This window comes from Schistocerca nitens, chromosome 9, assembly GCF_023898315.1.
Source record: "Schistocerca nitens isolate TAMUIC-IGC-003100 chromosome 9, iqSchNite1.1, whole genome shotgun sequence".
NCBI classification, from domain to species: domain Eukaryota; kingdom Metazoa; phylum Arthropoda; class Insecta; order Orthoptera; family Acrididae; genus Schistocerca; species Schistocerca nitens.
In genome coordinates, this window is record NC_064622.1 from 282526898 (window position 1) to 282547421 (window position 20524).

A 20524-nucleotide genomic window follows, 5' to 3' on the forward strand; every position below is an offset into this window, starting at 1 on the left:
TCCGGGCAATAAGTGGTGTGAGTTCAGGAACCTCTTGTCAACCTCTGTTCACGAGTCTGGGTATTTTGACATTCGTCTATCAATATGTATATTCTTTATTGTCGTTTCGTGTTACCAATATTAGTTTATTCCCAAGAATAAGCAGCTTTCACTCCGTTAATACTCGGCAGAAATCAATCCTGCATTTGGATCGGAATTCCGTAACTCTTGTGCAAAAAGGTGTGCAGTATACTGCTGCATCCATTTTCAATAAGCTGCCACTCGAAATTAAAAATCTTAGCGGTATTCCACGCGCTTTCAAATCGAAACTGAAGAGTTTCCTCATGGGTCACTCCTTCTATTCTGTTGAGGAGTTCCTTGAAAAACTAAGCTGGTTCTTATTGTATTGCTGATAGTGTTTACTTAAAACTTATGGACTGACTTTTTTTCAGGTTCATGAACATTTATTTTTATCTGTTATTACTTTTATGTTGTAATTTCATGTACTGACATGTTCCGTGACCTTGTAGATTTGCTGCTCAATTTGGTCCTACGGAATTTGAATTGTAAATAAGTAAATAAATAAACAAAGTCCTCTGCAGAAATATTCAGCCATGCTGCCTCTATAGCCGTCGATAATTTCGAAAGCGTTGCCGACACTGGACTCTGTACACGAAGAGACCTCTCGATTATGCCCCTTAAATGTTCGATGGGATTCATATCGGGCGGTCTGGGAGGTGAAATGATTCGCTTGAACTGTCCAGAATGTTATTCAAACCAATTTTGAACAGTCCTAGCCGCATGACATGGCGCATAGTCTCCACAGTTGAATTCCATGAACGGCTGAAAATTCCACTTACCCGAGCATTCCATGTAGACGCGGCCCACACCATTATGGAGCCATCATCTTGCATAGTGCCTTGTTGGGAGTTTGGGTCCATGGCTTCGTGGGCTCTGCTCCAGACTCTAACCCTACTATCAACTCTTAGCAACTGAAATCGGGACTCGCATGCCCAGGCCACGGTTCTTCAGTTGTCTAGGGTACATCCGATGTTGTCACGAGCCCAGGAGAGACCGTGCAGGCGATATGCTGTTGGCAAAGGCACTCGCGTGGATTGTTTTCCGCCATAGCCATTAAAGCCAAATATCACCCGAATGTCCCGACTGATACATTCGTCGTATGGTTCAAATGGCTCTGAGCACTATGCGACTTAACTTCTGAGGTCATCAGTCGCCTAGAACTTAGAACTAATTAAACCTAACTAACCTAAGGACATCACACACATCCATGCCCGAGGCAGGATTCGAACCTGCGACCGGAGCGGTCGCTCGGTTCCAGACTGTAGCGCCTAGAACCGCACGGGCACGGCGGCCGGCCATTCGTCGTATGCCCCACACTGATTACAGCGGTTGCTTTGTTAGCACCGACAACTCTACGCAAACGCCGCTGCTCTCAGTCGTTAAGTGAAGACCGTCGGGCACTGCGTCGTCTGTGATGAGAGGTAGTGCCTAAAACTTTATATTCTCGGCCCTATCTTGACACTGTGGATCTCGGATTATTGAATTCCATAACGACTTCCGTAATTGAATGACCCATGCATCTATCTCCAGGTACCATTCCGCGTTCAAAGTCTGTAAGTTCCCGTCGTGTGGTCATAATCACGCCGGAAACCTTTTCACATGAGTCACCTCAGTACAAACGACACCTCCGCCAATACACTGTCCTTTTATGCTTTGTGTACACAATACTACGGCCATATATTTATGTGCATATCGGTATCTCATGACTTTTGGCACCTCAACGTATTTTTACCGTTGTTTGGACGTACATAATACTCCACTACCATCGATTCTGGTGCCCTAAAATTTTCTAGACTCTCCCTTATTCAATACAACTTTCTGCATTACCACTGAGTACCGTGCTACCGCGTGGATCATTCAGCCCCCTCATTTACGTTTTCTGCAGTTTTCCCAAACTACTTACGACGCATCCCGAGATGGTACCTCGGTATAGGCCACGGTCTGTTTCCTTTCAGAGGTGGCAATCAATGACGACCTTGTGGACAGCTCCGCGTCAAGCTGTCATCTTCTGTTTTAACTCCGTTTCTAACGCTGCCTAGCACTTGCTAGCTACGCAGGATTCACGGTGGTAAAAATGGTGACGGTTCATCGACTCAAATCCATGTTGTGTACGATCTAATGTTCGGCACTTCGCCACTCAGCAGTGTTAGTTATCATCTAAGTTGACTTTTTTTTAATGTCTATGCAGCTACATGCGGAAAAATACGTGGCTACTATAATTGATACATTCGTTTTCGGAGTTACATATTTTCCAAAGTGTTACAAGCAGAAATACGATTTAAGCGTGAATGAAACAGTAGACCGAGTTTTGACTGTGCCCACCAGCTGGTGTAACTAGTGCATCGCTTTGAGAAAATGGAGAGAGAGCGTGAAAAGTCTTTTTGTGTGTATGAATGCGAGGTGTTTTTCCGTTACGACAGTGCAGCACGCATTCATAAGGAACTATGACAAGAAACAGCAATGCGAATATAGCATTGTTGGTTTGTGTCGGCAGGTTAGGGACGCTGGTTCTCTCTGTAAACACAAAGGTACCGGTCAACCAAGTGCGCCAGATGCAACCGCGAGTAGGGCGAGGGAAAATTTCGTACGCAGTCCAACAAAATAAACTGTCGGTATGTCACGAAATTGAATACCTCAGCAGACCGTGTGGAAGGTTCTACGACGGCGGTTAACTTTCAAACTGTACCGTCTGCAGCTCGAGACACAATCAAGAGGCAACATCATGGCTGGCGCCTTCAATTTCGCATCACAAGTCAGGAAGAACTTGAAAATGAACATTTCACCTGAAAGCTGATATTTAATGGCGAAGAGTCCTTCCATTTATCTGGAAAGGTTAATCGACAAAATGCAAGAGTATGAGTCACTGAAAATCCTCATGAAATTGTGGCGCACGAACGAGATTTGCATGAAGTTAATGTTTTCGTTGTAGTTTTACAGACGGAGCTGCAAGGGCCATTTTTCTTCTGTGAGAGGACTGTGACGGATACATCTTGATATGTTACAACTCTTATTGTTTCCACAAGTGACCGCTGATTCAGATATTTCATTTTCCGACAAGATGGGGCACTCCCTCATTGTAGGATCAAAGTTCGTCGCTACCTGAACGACGGAATTCCGCGTCACTGGATGGGGCGTTTTCGTAAAGATGATGGGGCCTTATTCCCTCGGATCCACAGGTCGCCTGACCAAATGCCTTGTACATTCTTCCATCGGGGGTATATTAAGTACGTTGTTTACGAACCCCCACCGTAGACAACACTGGAATAGTTCAGTGAACGAATCAATGCTCCTGCGATGACTAGTAATGCCTAGCGATGAGGCAATTAACTATTTTTAACAACCGACTGATCAGTCGATTTTTTCAATCGAATGAAACAGACCAAATGAAACTGATCTCTGTTATCACATCAATTTCATAAATGTTTTCGTGCACTCACCCAGTTCAAGTGTTTGCACTCAATGCGAGATAACCGACTGATACAAATCTCTGTCGGTTGGTGCCGTTACATGAATGTTTTCACTCAGTTTCCGGGGATGAGTGATTTTATTTACATACTTTTACAGCCTTTTCCTTTATACATCAACTATGTCTAGCGTTAACACCTTTTAGAGACAAACTACACAATATCCAGGAGGTGTGAATTTCTAATAGCTACGAAAATTTTTGTAAAACTGAAAACGGAGAACGTGAGGTGGATGCAATAGATAATAGTAAAGAATGTACAGAGTACCTGCCGTTGAGAAAAATGACGCAACATTTGAAGTGCAATAAAATTGTTAGCAGCTTAGGTGAACTATTCATGCATCAATTACCTACTTCATGCGTCCCACGTTTTTCGTTTTAAATTTCACAAGTATTGTCGTAGCTATTAAAAATTCACAACCAGAAATTTCCATGACGATTTGTATGGCGCTAGGAATCTGTACGGCTATAGGAGAAATATTAAGAAACGTATTATATTTAAAAGTTTTTTACTTAAATAACTATTTTTAATTTAAATTTAATGAAGCTCTGTCTCTCACTTGCCACCGGTAAGCACCCATCATCGATAATTATTTTTCGGAAAATTCTGAGGTGACGGGGAATCAAACTGAGACGGCTCTCACCTTCCCAGGGCTGGTACACAGCGAGTAGACGCAGTTTCAAAATAATAACTTAAAATTACTCAGTTATTACATTTTGTACCTATGTTCTAATAAACAGTGAGCGGACTCGCTCAACGTTACTAGGAATACAAATATATTTCAATTAACTGGATGAAGGGAAGGTTATAGGTTTGCAAAATTCGGTTTTGATATACTTTTGATTAATCTCTTAAAACACAAAATGCATTGGCGAGCATTAATTTTCCTTGAAAACGCAAAATATTATTTGAACCATTTCCCGTTGCAGGAGAAGTCTTCACAATTTTAACCAAACCATAGCGGTCGGATGGTGGTACTGCAGATTGCTTATGTAGGTATCTAGGTGTACCTGGGATGCGATATAAAGTGTAAATGAGCACATAAAACAAATAGTAGGAAATAAAAAAGAATCCAGACTGCTTTAATTTCATTGGGAGAATAAGAAAAAAAATTAATTCATCCACGAAAGAAGTAACTTACACGGAACTTTTAAGATAGGGTCTTGGGTAATGCACATTTCTGGGACCATTAGCACGATGAACTGATATATGAGAGAGAGAGACAGACAGACAGACAGAGGGGGGGGGGAGGAGACAGGGAGGGAGGGAGAGAGAGAGAGAGAGAGAAAAGAGCGGCGCATTGTGTCACGGGAAGGTTCATTAAGCGGGAGAGTGTTACGGTGATGTTCAACAAACACCAGTGGAGGTTGCAGCAAGAGAGGTGTTGTGTTGAATGAGAGGCTTACTGCTGAAATAACGAGAGGTACTTTTCAATAGAAAACACATGATTCTGGGAGCGTTCGCAACGAGAAATTCTGAGAAAGAGAAAGAGGTATGATACGTCCCCTTAGAAAAATTATACATGACTGTGCTTAAACTGACACACAATATTTTTGACGCAACGCAATCTGCCTTCAAAAATCCCTACAAAAGAATGGCCCTGGCTAACATTAACCTGCACGTTTCACAATTCACTTACCTCACAAAAATCTTCGTTACTCGAACTACTGCAATAGAGCGAGCGCCACTACTGCCAGCTAAATAAAAGATTCAAACTACTGAAGGCACTAACTACTGATAGACACAGTTAGCAAAAGAAAGATTTTGATAGAGAACGAACAATGTATTTACCTTAATATTGTTCAAAAGTCATATTATATATATCAGTCCATGATATCAAATATTACAAATTTACCGTCATCTCTCTCCCCACACCCACCACTGCTGGCGGCTCACCTCCAACTGCGCAACGCTACGTGCTGTTAACAGCCAACTGCCCAACACTACAATAGCAAATTCCAACAATGCCACCCAGCCACAGACTGCACACAGCACAGCCAGTGATTTTCATACAGAGCGCTACATGGCGTTACCATTAAAAAAAACCTAAACAGCCTACTTACAGAGGTTTATCGGCTGTCATTCTTCCCACCCGCTATTCACGAATGGAAGAGGAAAAAGATAAAGTACCCCCTCAATGAAAGAAGTATCCCCTCCATACACTGTAAGGTAGCATGCAGGGTATAGCTGTAGATGTAGATCAACCCACTGCATCCATTTGCTTCTCAGTCTTTTGCTATGATTTTTCTTTTTGAGTCCGACTACACACGAACACACATTATTCATTACCAACTCGGTAGGTGAGTTCCGCTATGTGGTGCTTGGAGTGAAGTTCAGGCAGGTGCGGCACACATTCTCAAAAGGTAGAAGCCGGGAGACAGTCATGCGAAACATCATCTGAAAGTATCAAGCAGATAAATTCCCCAATGGATTCTAAGTCCGACAACAGCTGTACATAAATAGTCCCTGTTGTATCCAAATTGCAATCGAAGTCCATACCGTGATAATCATCACAGTAACACAACGGCGTGCCTGGAATGGTTCAAGTATAGTATGCGAACTTTCCTCGCCGTGGTATGCGTTTATTAAAAGCAGGCGGGGAACAAAAGGATTAGCCTAACCAACTCGCGCCTGCTGGACCCATTACAGCCTCCACAGCCACTTGGCTCATTGACTTCAGTCCCTCATCGAGGCGACTAGTCGATTCCGCCCCCATATCACTATCCGCTGCTGAAATATCCTCACCTCTACTTGACGGAGATGCAACAATATCCACTCATTGTACCAAAAATAACAACAGTCCGCAAATGTGCAGGGACACGTTTTCCATCTTCAGGGTCGTAGTGCAGCTACCAGAACGAGACGCAGAGGGCAGACGCGTAACTGTGGTTCGCATGGGCAAGCTGGCGCCGGGCACCCTGCCGCCAGAGGAGACAACCAAAGTAGACTTCATGAGCTCCGACGCCACCTTGTGGGAGGACGACCCGACGGTTATCTGCGGCGAGGTGCTCATCCAAGACATGCAGGGCGCCACCTTGGGACACTTCACCGCCATGTCGCCTTGGCTGTTGCGCCGCATCACGACGTGCTATCAGGTAAGCAAACTAAAACATGCCATGGCTACTATTACATATGGCCGCATCGACGCTCGTTGCGCATAAAACCTAGAGATTTCGAAAAAAACTCAACTTCAAGTACAGAATGCACTGTTATTAGTATGCATTTACATTGTGTCAGACGTGCGTGAAAAAATGACTTACAGAAAATATATACATAGCATATCTCCAAATTTGTAACTCGCATTATAGCCACTCAGTAAAGGTACGATTCGTGACACCGTGAAAGGAGGGGGGGGGGAGGGGGGTGATTTATTTGCTGTGATGACTTTATTTGCTTACTTTAAGATGTATCCTCCATATCGATTATTTTAAACTCTGTTCAGAACTCTGTCGTCATCTGGGATTGCATGTGCATACTTCTACGTCAACCAGCCAAATTAATAAGTCTCAAGTTAGAGAACAGGTCCAACATATAAAGTTGTTTTAGTATTACTTTTCTTCAGTTATCATCCTTCTGACTGGTTTGATGTGGCACACCACGAATTCCTCTCTTGTGTCAACCTCTTTATCTCGGAGTATCACTTGCAATCTACTCTATACAGCCAGAACGTTATGACTAGCTACCAAATATCCGGCATATCCACCGCTGTTCTAGGCGCTTCAGTCTGGAACCGCGCAACCGCTACGGTCGCAGGTTCGAATCCTGCCTCGGGCATGGATGTGTGTGACGTCCTTAGGTTAGTTAGGTTTAAGTCGTTCTAAGTTCTAGGGGAGTGATGACCTCAGATGTTATGTCCCATAGTGCTCAGAGCCATTTAAACCATTTATCCACGGATAACAGCAGCGACGCATCATGACATGGAAGCCATGAGGCCTTAGTTGGTCGCTGGAGGGACTTGTCACCACATCGGCACACACAAACCGCCTAATTTCCGTCAATTACAGGGAGGGGGGCGATTAATTCTGACACCACGTTCAATCATATCCAGATGTGTTCGAACGGTTCCACATCTGGCGAGTCGGAGGGCCAGCACATCATTTGGAAGTCACCACTGTGTTCCCTGAACCACTCCATCGCACTCCTGGCTTTGTAACATGGCGCATTATCTTGTTGAAAAATACCACTGCCGTCAGGAATTATTATCGTCATGAAGGGATGTATGTTGTTTGAAACCAGTGTACGGTACTCCTTAGCTGTCATGATGCCTTGCATGAACTCCAATAGACCATGGTTGCCCACGTGAATGTTCCTCAGAGCATAGTGGCGCCACTGTCAGGTTGACACCGTCCCGCAGTACAGGTGACAAGGAACTGTTGCCCTGGAAGACGACGATTGCCCCTTGCATCGGCATGATGAAGAAGATATTGGGCTTCATCAGACCACACAATGCTCCGCCATTGCGCCAACGTACAATCTCAATGGTCACGCTCTCATTTCACTCACAGTTGCCAATGTCGTGATGTTAACATTGGTAGACGCAAGGGTCGTCATCTGTTACGTTAGTTCCGCCACAGTTCGCCACCTGTCCTGTTTCAGCAGTCTGCCCAGACCGACCTCTGTAATGAAGGGTGGTCGCCCAAGACTACGATATCCAGACGTTGTTTCACCTTGGTTTTGCCAACTTTTGAACATACAACAGCACTCCTCGAACACCCGGTAAGTAGTGCAGCTTCCGAAATACTTGTGCCAAGAATCCGGACCATCACACTCTGTCCTCAGTCAAACCCATACCGATCGCGCGCCTTCCGCGTTTTATACACGGACAGCACGCTCATTGATACTACATGCACCGTGCGTGTGTCTGACTAGCAGTCATTGTTCGCTAGGATGACGGCTGCTAATGACGTGGACGTTCGATACCTATAGCAGGTCGGTTGTCATGATGCTCTAGCTGATCAGTGTACGTCCATAATTATTTGCTGGATGTAATCCAATCTCTGTCTTTCTCTACGGTTTTTACCCTCTACAGCTCCCCTGGTACCATGGAAGTTATTCTATGATGTCTTAACAGTTCTCCTACCATATTCCCCCTTCTTCTTGTCAGTGTTTTCCGTACATTTCTTTCTCGCCGATTCTCTGGAGAACCTCTTCATTCCTTACCTTATCAGTCCACCTAATTCTCCACATTCTTCTGTAGCACCACATCTCACATGTTTCTATTCTCTCCTTTTCCGGTTTTCCCACACTCCTTGTTTCATAATCATACAATGCTGTGCTCCAAATGTACATTCTCAGAAACCTCTTCCTCAAATTATAGCCTACGTTAGATACTAATAGATTCTCTTGGCCAGGAATGCCATTTTTGCCAGTGCTAGTCTGCTTCTGATACCCTCTTTGCTCTGTCTGCCATGGTTTATTTTGCTGCCTAGGTAACAAAATTCCTTAACTTCATCCACTTCGTGATCGCCAATACTGATGATGTTACGTTTCTCACTGTTCTCTGTTCTGCTACTTCGCACTGCTTTCGTCTTTCTTAGGTTTACTCTCAAGCCATATTCTGGGCTCATTAGGCGGTTCATTTAATTCAGCAGATCCTGAATTATTCTTCACATGTAAAGAGGATAATAATGTCATCAGCATATCCTCTCATTGACATCCTTTCACCTTGAGTTTTAATTACACTCTTGAACATTTCTTTTGTTTCTGTCATTACTTCTTCGATGTACGAGTATAATAGAACATTAGGGGTGAAAGACTACGTCCCTGTCTTACATCCGTCTTAATCCGAGCAATTCTTTCTTAGTCTTCCACCTTCAATATTCTTTGTTGGCTGTAGTACATACTGTATATTACCCGCGTTTCCCGATACCTTACCCCTATTTTTCTCAGAATTTCGAACATCTTGCACCACTTGATATTGTAGAACAATCCTTTGAGAGCATCTTTTATACTACATCTTCTTTTCCATTTTTCTGTATTTTATCCTTGTCAGCTAGTTCGATGTATGAGCTGTTAACACGACTGTGCGATAATTCTCGCACTTTTCGGCCCTTGCAGTCTTCGGAATAGTGTGGATGATGATTTTCCGAGAGTCAGATGGGATTCGCCAGACTCATGCATTCTACACATCAATGTGTGTGTCGTTTTGTTGCCAATTATTCCGATGAATTGGGATCTTCTAATCGAATGTTACCTATCCCTTCTGTCTTAGTCTTTCTGAAGTCTTCCAAAGCTCTTTTATATTATGATGCTAATACTGAATATCTCTTCTATATCGACTCCTGTTTCTTCTTCTACCACGTCATCAAACAAGTATTCCCTTTCATAGAGGCCATCAATGTACTCTTTCTGACTACGCGTTCTCTCCTCTGCATTTAACAGTGGAATTCCCATTGCTCTCTAAATGTTAGCATCCTAGCTTTTAATGGCATGGAAGGTCGCTTTGACTTTTCTACATGCTGAGTCAGTCCTTTTGACAACCATTTCTTTTCCGATTTCTTCACGTTTTTCATGTAGCCGTTTCGTATAACTTCCTTGAAGTTCCTGTTTATTTCATTTTTAAGTGACTTGTATTCCTTCTTTCATCGATCAAATTAAGTATTTCTTCTGTTATCGATGGTTCCTTTGCAGTTTCAGTCTTTGTACACACGTTCTTTCTACCCAACTTCCGTGGTCCCCTTTTTTAGTGATGCCCATTTCTTTTCAGCTGAATTGCGTGCTGAGCTATTCTTTGTCGCAGTATGTATAGCAACAGAGAACTTCAAGCGTATCTCTTCGTTCCTTGATTCTTTCTTTGTGCGTTGATTCTGCCTGACTTGTCAATCAATCTTCAACCTACTCTTGATCACTACTAAACTGTGATGTGAGTCTGTTTCCGCTCTTGGGTACGCCTTGTAATCCAGTATCTGGTTTCAGAGTTTCTGCCTAACCAGGATGTAATCTGACTGAAGTCTTCCCGTAATTCTCTGTCTTTTCCAAGTATACCTCCTGGTCTTGTGATACTTGAAATGAGTATTCGCTACTAGCAGCTCAACTTCATTGCATAACACAATTAGTCTTCATCTTCTTTCTTTCCTAGTACCAACCACGCGTTATCCCATAACGCTTTCTTCTACTCCTTCTCCTACAACCACATTTCAATCCACTATGATTATTAGATTTTTATTGCCCATTACGAACTGAACTATTCGTTCAGTATCCCCATATACTTTCCCTACCTCTCCATCTTCTGCTTGTGATGTTGGAACGTATACCTCAACTATAGTTTCTGGTGTTGGTTTTATGTCAGTTCTGATGCGAAAAATCCTATTACAGAACAGTTCACAGTAGCTTTGCGACCTAGCTTCCTATTCATAACGAATCCTACTCGTTTTATCCACTTTCTGCTGCTCTTGACAATACCCTACACTCATCTGACCAGAAATCATTGTCTTCTCCCCATTCCACTTCATTGACCCCCACTTCTAGATTGAGCTTTAACAATTCCCTTTTCAGATTTTATGGCTTTTCTACCACGTTCATACTTCCGAATTTCCATGCCACGACACGTAGAACGTTATCCTTTCGTTAGGTATTCACTGGTCTAGTCATAGTCAACTTCCCCTCTGTCAGTCCCCTTCCGGCGATCCGAATGGGGACTAATTCGGAATCTTTCGCCAAAGGAGAGATCATCACGAACTGTTTCAATTACAGGCCATATGTCCTCCGGACACACATGTGTCTTTAATGCATTGGTTTCCATTGCCTTCTGCATCCTCGTACCATTGATCATTGCTGATTCTTTGGCCTTTGGGGGCAGTTTCCCACCTCAAGGTAAGGGTGTCCTGAACCTCTATCCTCTCCTTCGCTCTCTTTGATAAGGCCATTGGCTGAATGAGGGTGATTTCTTATGCCGAAAGTCTTCGGCCGTCATTGCTGATGATTTTTATTCAAACTTTAAGTGCTGACTGGGTTCGAACCTGAAATGGAAGACATACCCCTAGACGATGGGTGCAAATTGACGTCCTCTCCGATAAACATGTGGAGGAGTAGGAAGGTGACATTACAGACGATACGTGACTTTTAAATTCACTGGACTGCTGTTCAATCATCGGCTCTATCCATTTCAGATCCTCACTTGGGTGGCGTATATGTTAACGCTTTGGGGGCATCATATGGGGCGGATTAGAAAATGAGGTACTGCAGTGTTGGGTACTTTTTGAATAGGGCAAGATTCGAAAGTCACAAAATGAATTTATTAATCATGCTCATACCAAAAGCACTTCCCTATGTATCACCATCACACATTTACAGGATAGAGAGGTACATTGTTCAGTAGACAACTGGAGACTATACTCAAACTTCCCATAAATGTTCCCTTAATAAACTCTTGAATAAGGCTAATTGGTAAAACATTAGAGGACACATAAATTATCACAGCCTGGCTTTAGGTAATAGGGAGTACGAGGCGACCTCAGATCACAAGAACACATACAGAGCCATGACAACATTTACTCCCCAATTTACTATTTCCTAACGACCAGAGAGCAATCAATGATGTCAGGGATGGACATCAGGCCTGGTGAACTGTCATACTTAAGTGACGCAAATACGTAGTCGGGATGACATGTCTTACAAAGTAATTGGACACACAGATTTGGTGGTGAGATTCAAGGCACGTGATTGACTGAGTCCCAATTTACATAATCTCCAATAGATTAAAAAATGGGTAGTCCAAAATAAATTCATCCTGCAGATAGATTCTTTTGGCTCTGTGCTTATCATACACAATCTGAGAGACACCATTTAACAATAGTGACGCCTGAGAAGTTATGAGGTGCGTTGGTGGGCAAGATATACGCTAGCCTCAGTAAATTCAGAAATGGGAAAACATAGAAAGTCATTTCACTTATAGATAGTTGTTCGGCTCCATGCTTTATGGTCCACAATTTGAGCAACTAACTTTCGAGTATTTGGAGAATTTAATGGACGTGCATTACCCAAAGAAACAAGCATCTCAAGGTATTCGGAAAGCACTGCTCACATATCAACATGCGGAACATCCAAAGATGACATCTCATTATCATCCGATATGTTAAAGACACACACAAGGCAAAAATTCACAATCCGTTTGCTTTAGTATCAGAACAAAGGGTATCATTTCAAGCTCACGCCAAACATACGAAATTAAGCGAAAGTTGCAAATAAACGAATGCAAACTTCTTACCTACCCACCGTGACTGAAATAAACACAATTGACTATCTTCTGATGTTAACTTAAGCAACACCAATACCTTCGTCCATTTTCTAATGGCGAGGTAACACAAGATTTCAGAACTTACGGGTCACGTTAGAAGAAGCAGATTACCAGAAAGCATGCTTGTCAGAGTCGTATCTAGACGTATCTGGGGTCCCATATCACTCCACCTGTAAACGTCCCACTCCACCTGGAAACGTCCCACACCAGCAGCTTCTACCTGCTTGAACAGCTGGCATGTAGGGTCATGGATTCATGAGGTTGTCTCCATACCCGTACACGTCCATCCGCTCTAAACAATTTGAAACGCGACGCGTCCGACCAGGCAACATGTTTCCAGTCGTCGACAGTCCAATGTCGGTGTTCACGGGCCCAGGCAAGGAGTAAAGCTGTGTGGCGTGCAGTTATCAAAGGTAAACGAGTGGGGCTTCGGCTTCGAAAGCCCATATCGATGATGTTTCGTTGAATGTTTCGCACGCTGACAGTTGTTGATGGCCCAGCATTGAAACTTGCAGTAATTTGCGGAAGGTTTGCACTTCTGTCATGTTGAACGATTCCCTTCAGTCGTCGTTGGTCCCGTTCTCGTGGGATCTTTTTGCGGCCGCTGCGATGTAGGAGATCTGATGTTTTGCTGGGTTCCTAATATGGTACACTCGTGAAATGGTCGTACGGGAAAGTCCCCACTTCATCACTGCCTCGGAGATGCTGTGTCCCCTCGCTCGTGCGCCGACTATAACACCTTGGAACTCACTTAAATGTTGATAAGCTGCCATTGTAGCAGCACTAGCCGATCTAACAACTGCGCCAGAAACTTGTTGTCTTACATAGCGCCGTACTCTGCATGTTTACATATCTCTGGAATTTAAAACGCAAGCCTATACCAGTTTCTTTGGCGCTTCAGTGTATAAACCCCCATATCTATCAGCTCTGACCTTACTGGGTGGATTTTCAAAATATTTTCACTCTTGCACTCGTACGCAAATTAGGAGGCAGAGTAGGAAGAAAGTCAGCTGTGCAGGGATAAATAAACGGAGCAAAGCCGCTTTTTCCCTTTTCAGAGGTTATGTGTATCTGCATGAGAGTGCAATGATAAACTAACAAAGCACTGTCAGTATATCAATGCACCAGACGTACTTAACGTTCATTAAACGGTTGCAACCGACTTGTTTCATTGGCAAACGTGCGTGAAATTCATTGAAGTCAGTGATGCAAACTGCCTGGGAAGGAGCAGCCTCCTTTGGAAATCTGTTCATTGGTTTGCCTATCCACAGGCACTAACTAATTCGAAGACAAAATTCTTAAAACCTCAGGCCTTTCATTCGATTATACTTCTCTTCTTTTTCCTGGCATTATTAGATATCTTCATGGTGTCAGCATGCTACCCTAGATTCAGTGAACGAATGCCCTTTTCGTTGGCGTCTTTTTTCTCGCGAGATGGAATCTGTGAATCCCATCTGTATCCGAGTAAAGTCTATCCAAAATTACTTTAGTATTGACAATTCGCCAAGAGCACATGGAGGCGCGGAGCAGAGTTTCCACGTCCCGCACGGACCACACGCGTAATCTTGCATTTCATTCACCTCGTGCAAACAGGCAAACTATTCATTTCATAAGTATGGAAACTGCGTAAATGTATTCTGGAAGAGTCGCACTATGTTTTGATTTTAGTTTTACCTGTGTAACAAATTATTAAGACGATATAAAGGCAGTTTACAAGAGTACATTTTATCATGACGTTACCGAATTTTCGTCATACGGGAAACTTTTTGTTATTCAAGGCAGCTGAATACGTTGTGCAAATGAAATTTTAAGAATAGATCATATTTCCATATGTTTGAAACCAGATCTCTTTCGAAGATCCTGATGCGAGACAATATGACCTAAATATAATGCACAAATCTCCGCTCGCGTGTCAACTACTAAACGTGCGCCCGTACAGTTTCTTTACGAGAAACAGATGGCCGTAGGTTTGTAACGAAACTGTTATTAATTTTTCTGATCTGACTGCTTGATTCTATCGCAACACGGCAAAGAATAAGATTAAGCGTTTTTATAGCGGCGGGAAAACGTATCTTAAGTAGGCAACCATCTGCTGTTTAGAACGAACAAAAGCGACAGAAATAACAGGGCCTCCCGAGTACACCAGTTGTATTGTAAATAGTAATGTTTTTATAATAATAATATTTTTATAATAATAATAATTTTTTGTGTTATACAGAGGAGCCAAGAAAAATACAGACACTCTTTGATGGTAAATATCTTTGGAACTGAGTGACATACCGTTGCAATTTTGCGCGGTAGCACAGACCGTTGTTTTCTCAATAGATCTTGGTGCGCGTTTTCCAGCAGATGAGAGGGCAGGAATGAAGTAATATTGCCGTTTAAGCAACACAAGACCACTGATCTTATACACCAACACGTATTACAATTTATAGTATTCGAGATAAATTCGAAGCCGAAGGTACTGTTCAGGATCTTCAAAAGGAAAGGTCTGGCCGACCAAAAACATAAACAACTCCTGCTTCCAGTACTCCTGTGTTGCAACATTTTAGTTGATCACCTCAGAAATTTGTGAAGCAGGGTGCACGTAAAAGGGGTGGGGGGTAAGCCGACATGCATACGACGAATTCTGAAGGCTGGAAAGTGGAAGGTGTACAGTCCAAAATTGCTGTCCACAATGAACAAGAACGACCTGGATCGAAGTATGCAGTACTGAGGGTCATCTAAAGGCATGATTCGCGAGGATGAACAGTTTGCAGGGATGGTTAACTGGTCTGATGAGGTGCAATTCAAACGTATACAGGGCTCCTGAAAATCCTCACGTTTACGTAGACCAACATGCTAATCTACCAGGTCGTTAACGTGTGGTGTGGTCTGTCATCGCACGGTTTGACTGGTCCATTCTTCTTTGAAAGTACCGCAGCTGCGAGGTGTATCTTCATATGCTGCAAACATCGATTTTACCTGCCATCCGAGAGGTGTTTGGAAATGAAAGAGTTTGATTACAACAAGATGGCGCTCCGCCTCACTACCAGGTGTCAGAGCCTGCGTGGATGAAAATCTACCGGGACGGTGGATAGGTCGAAGAGGAGGTGTTGAGTATCCAACATGTTTTCCAGACCTTACACCTCTTGACTTCTACCTATGAGGAGCTTTGAAAAATGAAGTTAATCAACAGAAGCCAGCTACACTGAACGAGCTACGAGAACTATCGAGGCGTATCTCACCAGCAACACTGACAGCAGTAGTTCTGTCAATAGTTCAGTGGCATCGACGTTGTTTTATTTGCTAAGATGAGTAATTTTTAACACATAAAATAACCTTTCCCCCGTACAAGAATTGAAACTGTATGTTCTTTTGTTCCATTAATGCTGACTATCAAAGAGTGTCTACATTTTTTGGACCCCTCTGTGTGCTGAATTCCTAGGATGAAATTTTGAATTAGCTGCTATTAAGGCCTTCTTATTACAATTTCAAAACTTACGACGATATAATTTTGCTACGTCGGTACTCACAGATGTAAACTGCTCACGCCAAACATGTTGTTGAATCCACCTGTGCTCCATTTCTACGGTGATAATGAAAAAGACTCCACTGATACCACTCTAGTCCCGATGACGGACTCTTGAAGTGTCACTGTCATTGTTGTCATCTGATGAAATTATTATCTCCTCCATTGAATTTTCCGAAATGTATTCATTCTGCTACGGTCTTTCTGTGATGCTTTGCGTATGTTTGACGACTTTCATCGAATTTTCAGCGGTGTCCTTCCTGACAGATTCTCTTGTGAGTACTTCGACTGCAGTGATGTTAAATTTATTACTATTCCTGGAAACCTAAACTTTAGTTTGGGCCCATATTAACTCTGCTGGGTTGAAATGGCAGTGATAAGGTGGGTGGTATGCTAACGATTACTTGCCTTTTTTTCCCGCCCGTTCGTCGATTATGGAGAGATATTTTTTTTCCATAACCTTTTTTCCATAACCTCATCACTTACACAACGTTAAGATGCTAAAGTCATTCAGTCCTTTCCTCCATTTAGTTTGCCATGGTAGATGTCTTGCCAACGACAACTGAATGGTAAGGAGCAGTATCTAGGACACTTGCTGGTGGTTTCACGAGATTTAGTACTAGTGAATCTCGAACCGCTTTGTAAATGTAACGTGGTTCATTTTCTTGTGATAACGTCTTGTTTTCTTTGCATTAGAAAGCAGGAGAGAGTTTTGGAGAAAACCTTGCGAGGTGCTGCATGAAGAAGAATAGCTCTCTGCCAACCGCCCCGCCCCCTCCCCCCCCCCCCCCCCGCCCCCGCTTGCTGGAAGACATTTCCATTCTCTTGTGTACCCTCGTATGGCCCTGCCCAAGAGAATGACGTTGAAATATTCCACTTACAAATTTCGACGAACTTCCCTCTGACATCGTTCAGTATCACACAACAAATAGCGGAAGTAACGAATAACAGCAACAACGAATAACGGAAACAACGAATAATGGAAACAACAAATTAAAGGTAGCGATTGACAGTAACAACAAATAAAAGAGTAACGCCTACAACCATAAAGACGAACACACAGAAAGTCACAGGGCACAACAATCACACAGGACAGCAGGCTGGCTGCAACTGAAGCCCACCGCAGTTAGGAAGTGTTTTCGTGTGGTATAAAGGTTTGGCAACTTCGGGGATTTTGTGGAGCTGCAGGTAGTGTGATATTGGCGGAAACTGTCCCATTCTTGCTGCCTGGGCTTCCTCCCCTACCACTTCCGTCCTCGCTGTTAATCCTAAAATAATTTCCGACAGATTATAGTGTGAAAGTGTGAGAACGTTCTCCAAATAATTGCGAATTGTGTAACTGAGGCCGGATGTGGGTACCAGCCCCATATTTCACCTAGCCGAATGTAGGAAGCTGCCTATAAACCACATCCAGGCTGGCCGCCGGCACACAGGTTTAGTTGATCGTAGGTCAGCGCACCTGCCCAACCACACATTCTCCAGCTGTCGAAATTTGTCAAATTCTACCTGCAGTTCAGCTACCAGCATGTTTCACTCCAGCTTACGAACATCCGAACAAATACGCCACAACAATAACACTCTGGGGAAATTGGTACAAACATAAATGGGTCACAGACAGATCTGGTAAAAGTATGAATGCGATAACATTGAATAAAATGTTATCGGGTTTCCAACCGCGTCAATTGCTTAAAACTACACGAGCTTTCGGACAAGCACTCCTTGGCCATTGTCAAGTGGTATGACTGCCAGTGGGCTGTTGGTGCGCCTTTATATAGGATAGCTGCTGGCTGTGACGTCACTGGTGCCCGTGACATTACCATATATGGGCACGTTTTGAGTCGGCGTTCGATGTGCCCTATTCAACCGAGCGATCACTGAGCGCTGAGCTGCAAGCCACCGTCTCTATTCAGGGTGAAACCTCTCATGTTCTTTCCTGCGTTGTTCTAGAGTGCGCACTGTTTGTCCAATGTACTTCTGGCCACACTCACAAGGTATGATGAAAGCATTGTGGTACTTCCTGCTCACAAGGGCAATGCCGCCGTAATTATGGAGTTCGAGGACTATGATACGAATATCTGTGCGCTACTGAACGAAGATACTTACCGGAAGCTCCCATGCGACTTGACATCAAGAATAGTACGAAAAACATCAGAACTTCTTAAGCGATCTTCAGTGGAAGACAGTGTGGTTAAGAATCTTCTCCCACAGACGCATAAACCACCTTTTGCTTATGGTTTGCCGAAGATACACAAGGACGGGACGCCATTTCGCCTTACTGGCTGGCGAAGTACTTGGCCAAGCTCCTCGCTCCACATGTGGGACACTGCGAACATCATATAAAAAACTCAGCAGAATTTATCACCGGACTCAACCTTCTACGCCTTAGTGAGGATCATTTATGGTCAGTTTTAATGTACTGGCGCTGTTTACGAATGTGTCTATCAAAGATGCTTTGGACCTAATTTCCCAGTACTTTGTAAGTGAAGTGGTCGAGCTATTTACGCACACTCTTACGTCCTCCTATTTCGTGTACAACGGCCAGTATTATGATTAGACAGACGGCGTAGCAATGGGTAGCCCGTTGGCTCCAGCTGTTGCAAACCTCTTCGTGGAGAATTTTGAGGATATTGCCATCGATACTGCGCCATTGAAGCCGAAGTGTTTCTTTCGATACGTTGACGACATATTCGTCATTTGGCCACATGAAAGCGAGAAACTAGACGAGTTTTTGGAACACCTCACTGGCATCAACAGTAATATCCAGTTCACCATGGCGGTGGAAAAAGATAATGCATTGCACTTCCTTGACGTCCTTGCCACCGTAAACGAAATGGGTGCCTTGGCCACAGCGTGTACAGAAAACCCACCCACACAGATCTGTACCTGCACGCCACCAGCCTTCATCATCCAACACAGAAGCGCACAGTAATACAAACATTGGTGCATAGTGCAAGAGTAATATCAGATGACGATAACCTGCCCCATGAACTGAGCCACCTACGAAAGATTTTCAGGAATAACGGCTACAGCGCCCATCAAGTGAAAGAAGTGATTTCTGCGAAATATCCGAATAAGACCACCGACGAAGAGCAGGAAAAGAAACTTGTTTTGCTGTCATTCTGTGGCTCTGTGTCGGGCAAGATAGCCGCCTGTTGAAAAGACACAAGATCAAACCAATCTTCGGGCCTCCAACGAAAATCCGTCAGTTACTGAGGCCAGTTAAAGACGCAGTAGGTCTCAGGACACCTGGAGTCTACGAAATACCTTGTGAGTGTGGCCAGAAGTACATCGGACAAACAGTGCGCACTGTGGAACAACGCAGGAAAGAACATGAGAGGTATTATCGCCTACGCTATCCAGAGAAATCTGCGTTAGCTGAGCATGCGTTAGAAAACGGTCACCACATAAAATTTGATGATGCCTCTGTCGTGGCTCGCACTAACGGCTTCTGGGACTGTTTAATAAAGGAAGCTATTTAAATAAAAATTACCGCAAACGCCCTGAATAGAGACGGTGGCTTGCAGCTCAGCGCTGCGTAGGATCCAGTGATCGCGCGGTTGAAGAGGGCACATCGAAATCCGACTCAAAACATGCCCATATATGGAAATGTCACGGGCACCAGTGACGTCACAGCCGGCACCTAGCGTATATAAGGGCGCACCAACAGCCCACTGGCAGTCATACCACATGACAATGGCCAGGGAGTGCTTGTGTAGTTTTAAGCAATTGACGCGGTTGGAAACCCAAGAACATTTTATTCGGCTCTGGTAAAAGCATCAGATTTTATAGAGGTCCAGCGTCTCCCAACTTTGCATATGTACATTTCTTACAGCCGTTGCACAAAATTGCTAAACGTTTCGATCAGCACTAGCAGAACTCACGCAAACGTAACTTCTTACTTTCACGCCAACACTACCGATACACAGCAGAATGTTACTTGCGCAACAATAGACAACATGAACTTGCCCTATTTCTACCACGCTTTCCAGAATTATTCTTACTGTTAATAAACTTATCACGTGGGTCTTGCTACCATACCGTCAGGGTAGTTTAGGAAATGCTGGCATTGTTATTATTATCAAACATGCCACATGGGTTTTGCTACCATATTGCTAGGATAGTTGAGGAAATGCTGACACCTTCTCAACAACCCACATTTACCGAATACTCTCCCTGTAGTAACCAAGTGGTCATCGGCAACGATTTAGTCACAACACTGGCACAGTAGACACTGGAATAGTCAAAGCTCCCAGC

At 43.6% G+C, this 20524-nt stretch overlaps 1 protein-coding gene across 3 annotated transcripts in view; it reads left to right on the top strand.

The window, feature by feature from the left end:
• LOC126203922 (retinol-binding protein pinta-like) overlaps nucleotides 1-20524 on the top strand; it is a 176392-nt gene that overhangs the window by 35897 nt on the left and 119971 nt on the right. For 2 of the 3 annotated variants that reach the window (XM_049938322.1, XM_049938321.1), the window contains exon 4: nucleotides 6361-6619. The exons of the other annotated variant lie outside the window; for it this stretch is intronic. In XM_049938322.1, coding sequence (XP_049794279.1) covers nucleotides 6361-6619 — 259 coding nt within the window. The remainder of the gene's footprint in view (nucleotides 1-6360; nucleotides 6620-20524) is intronic. 3 annotated transcript variants of the gene reach the window in all.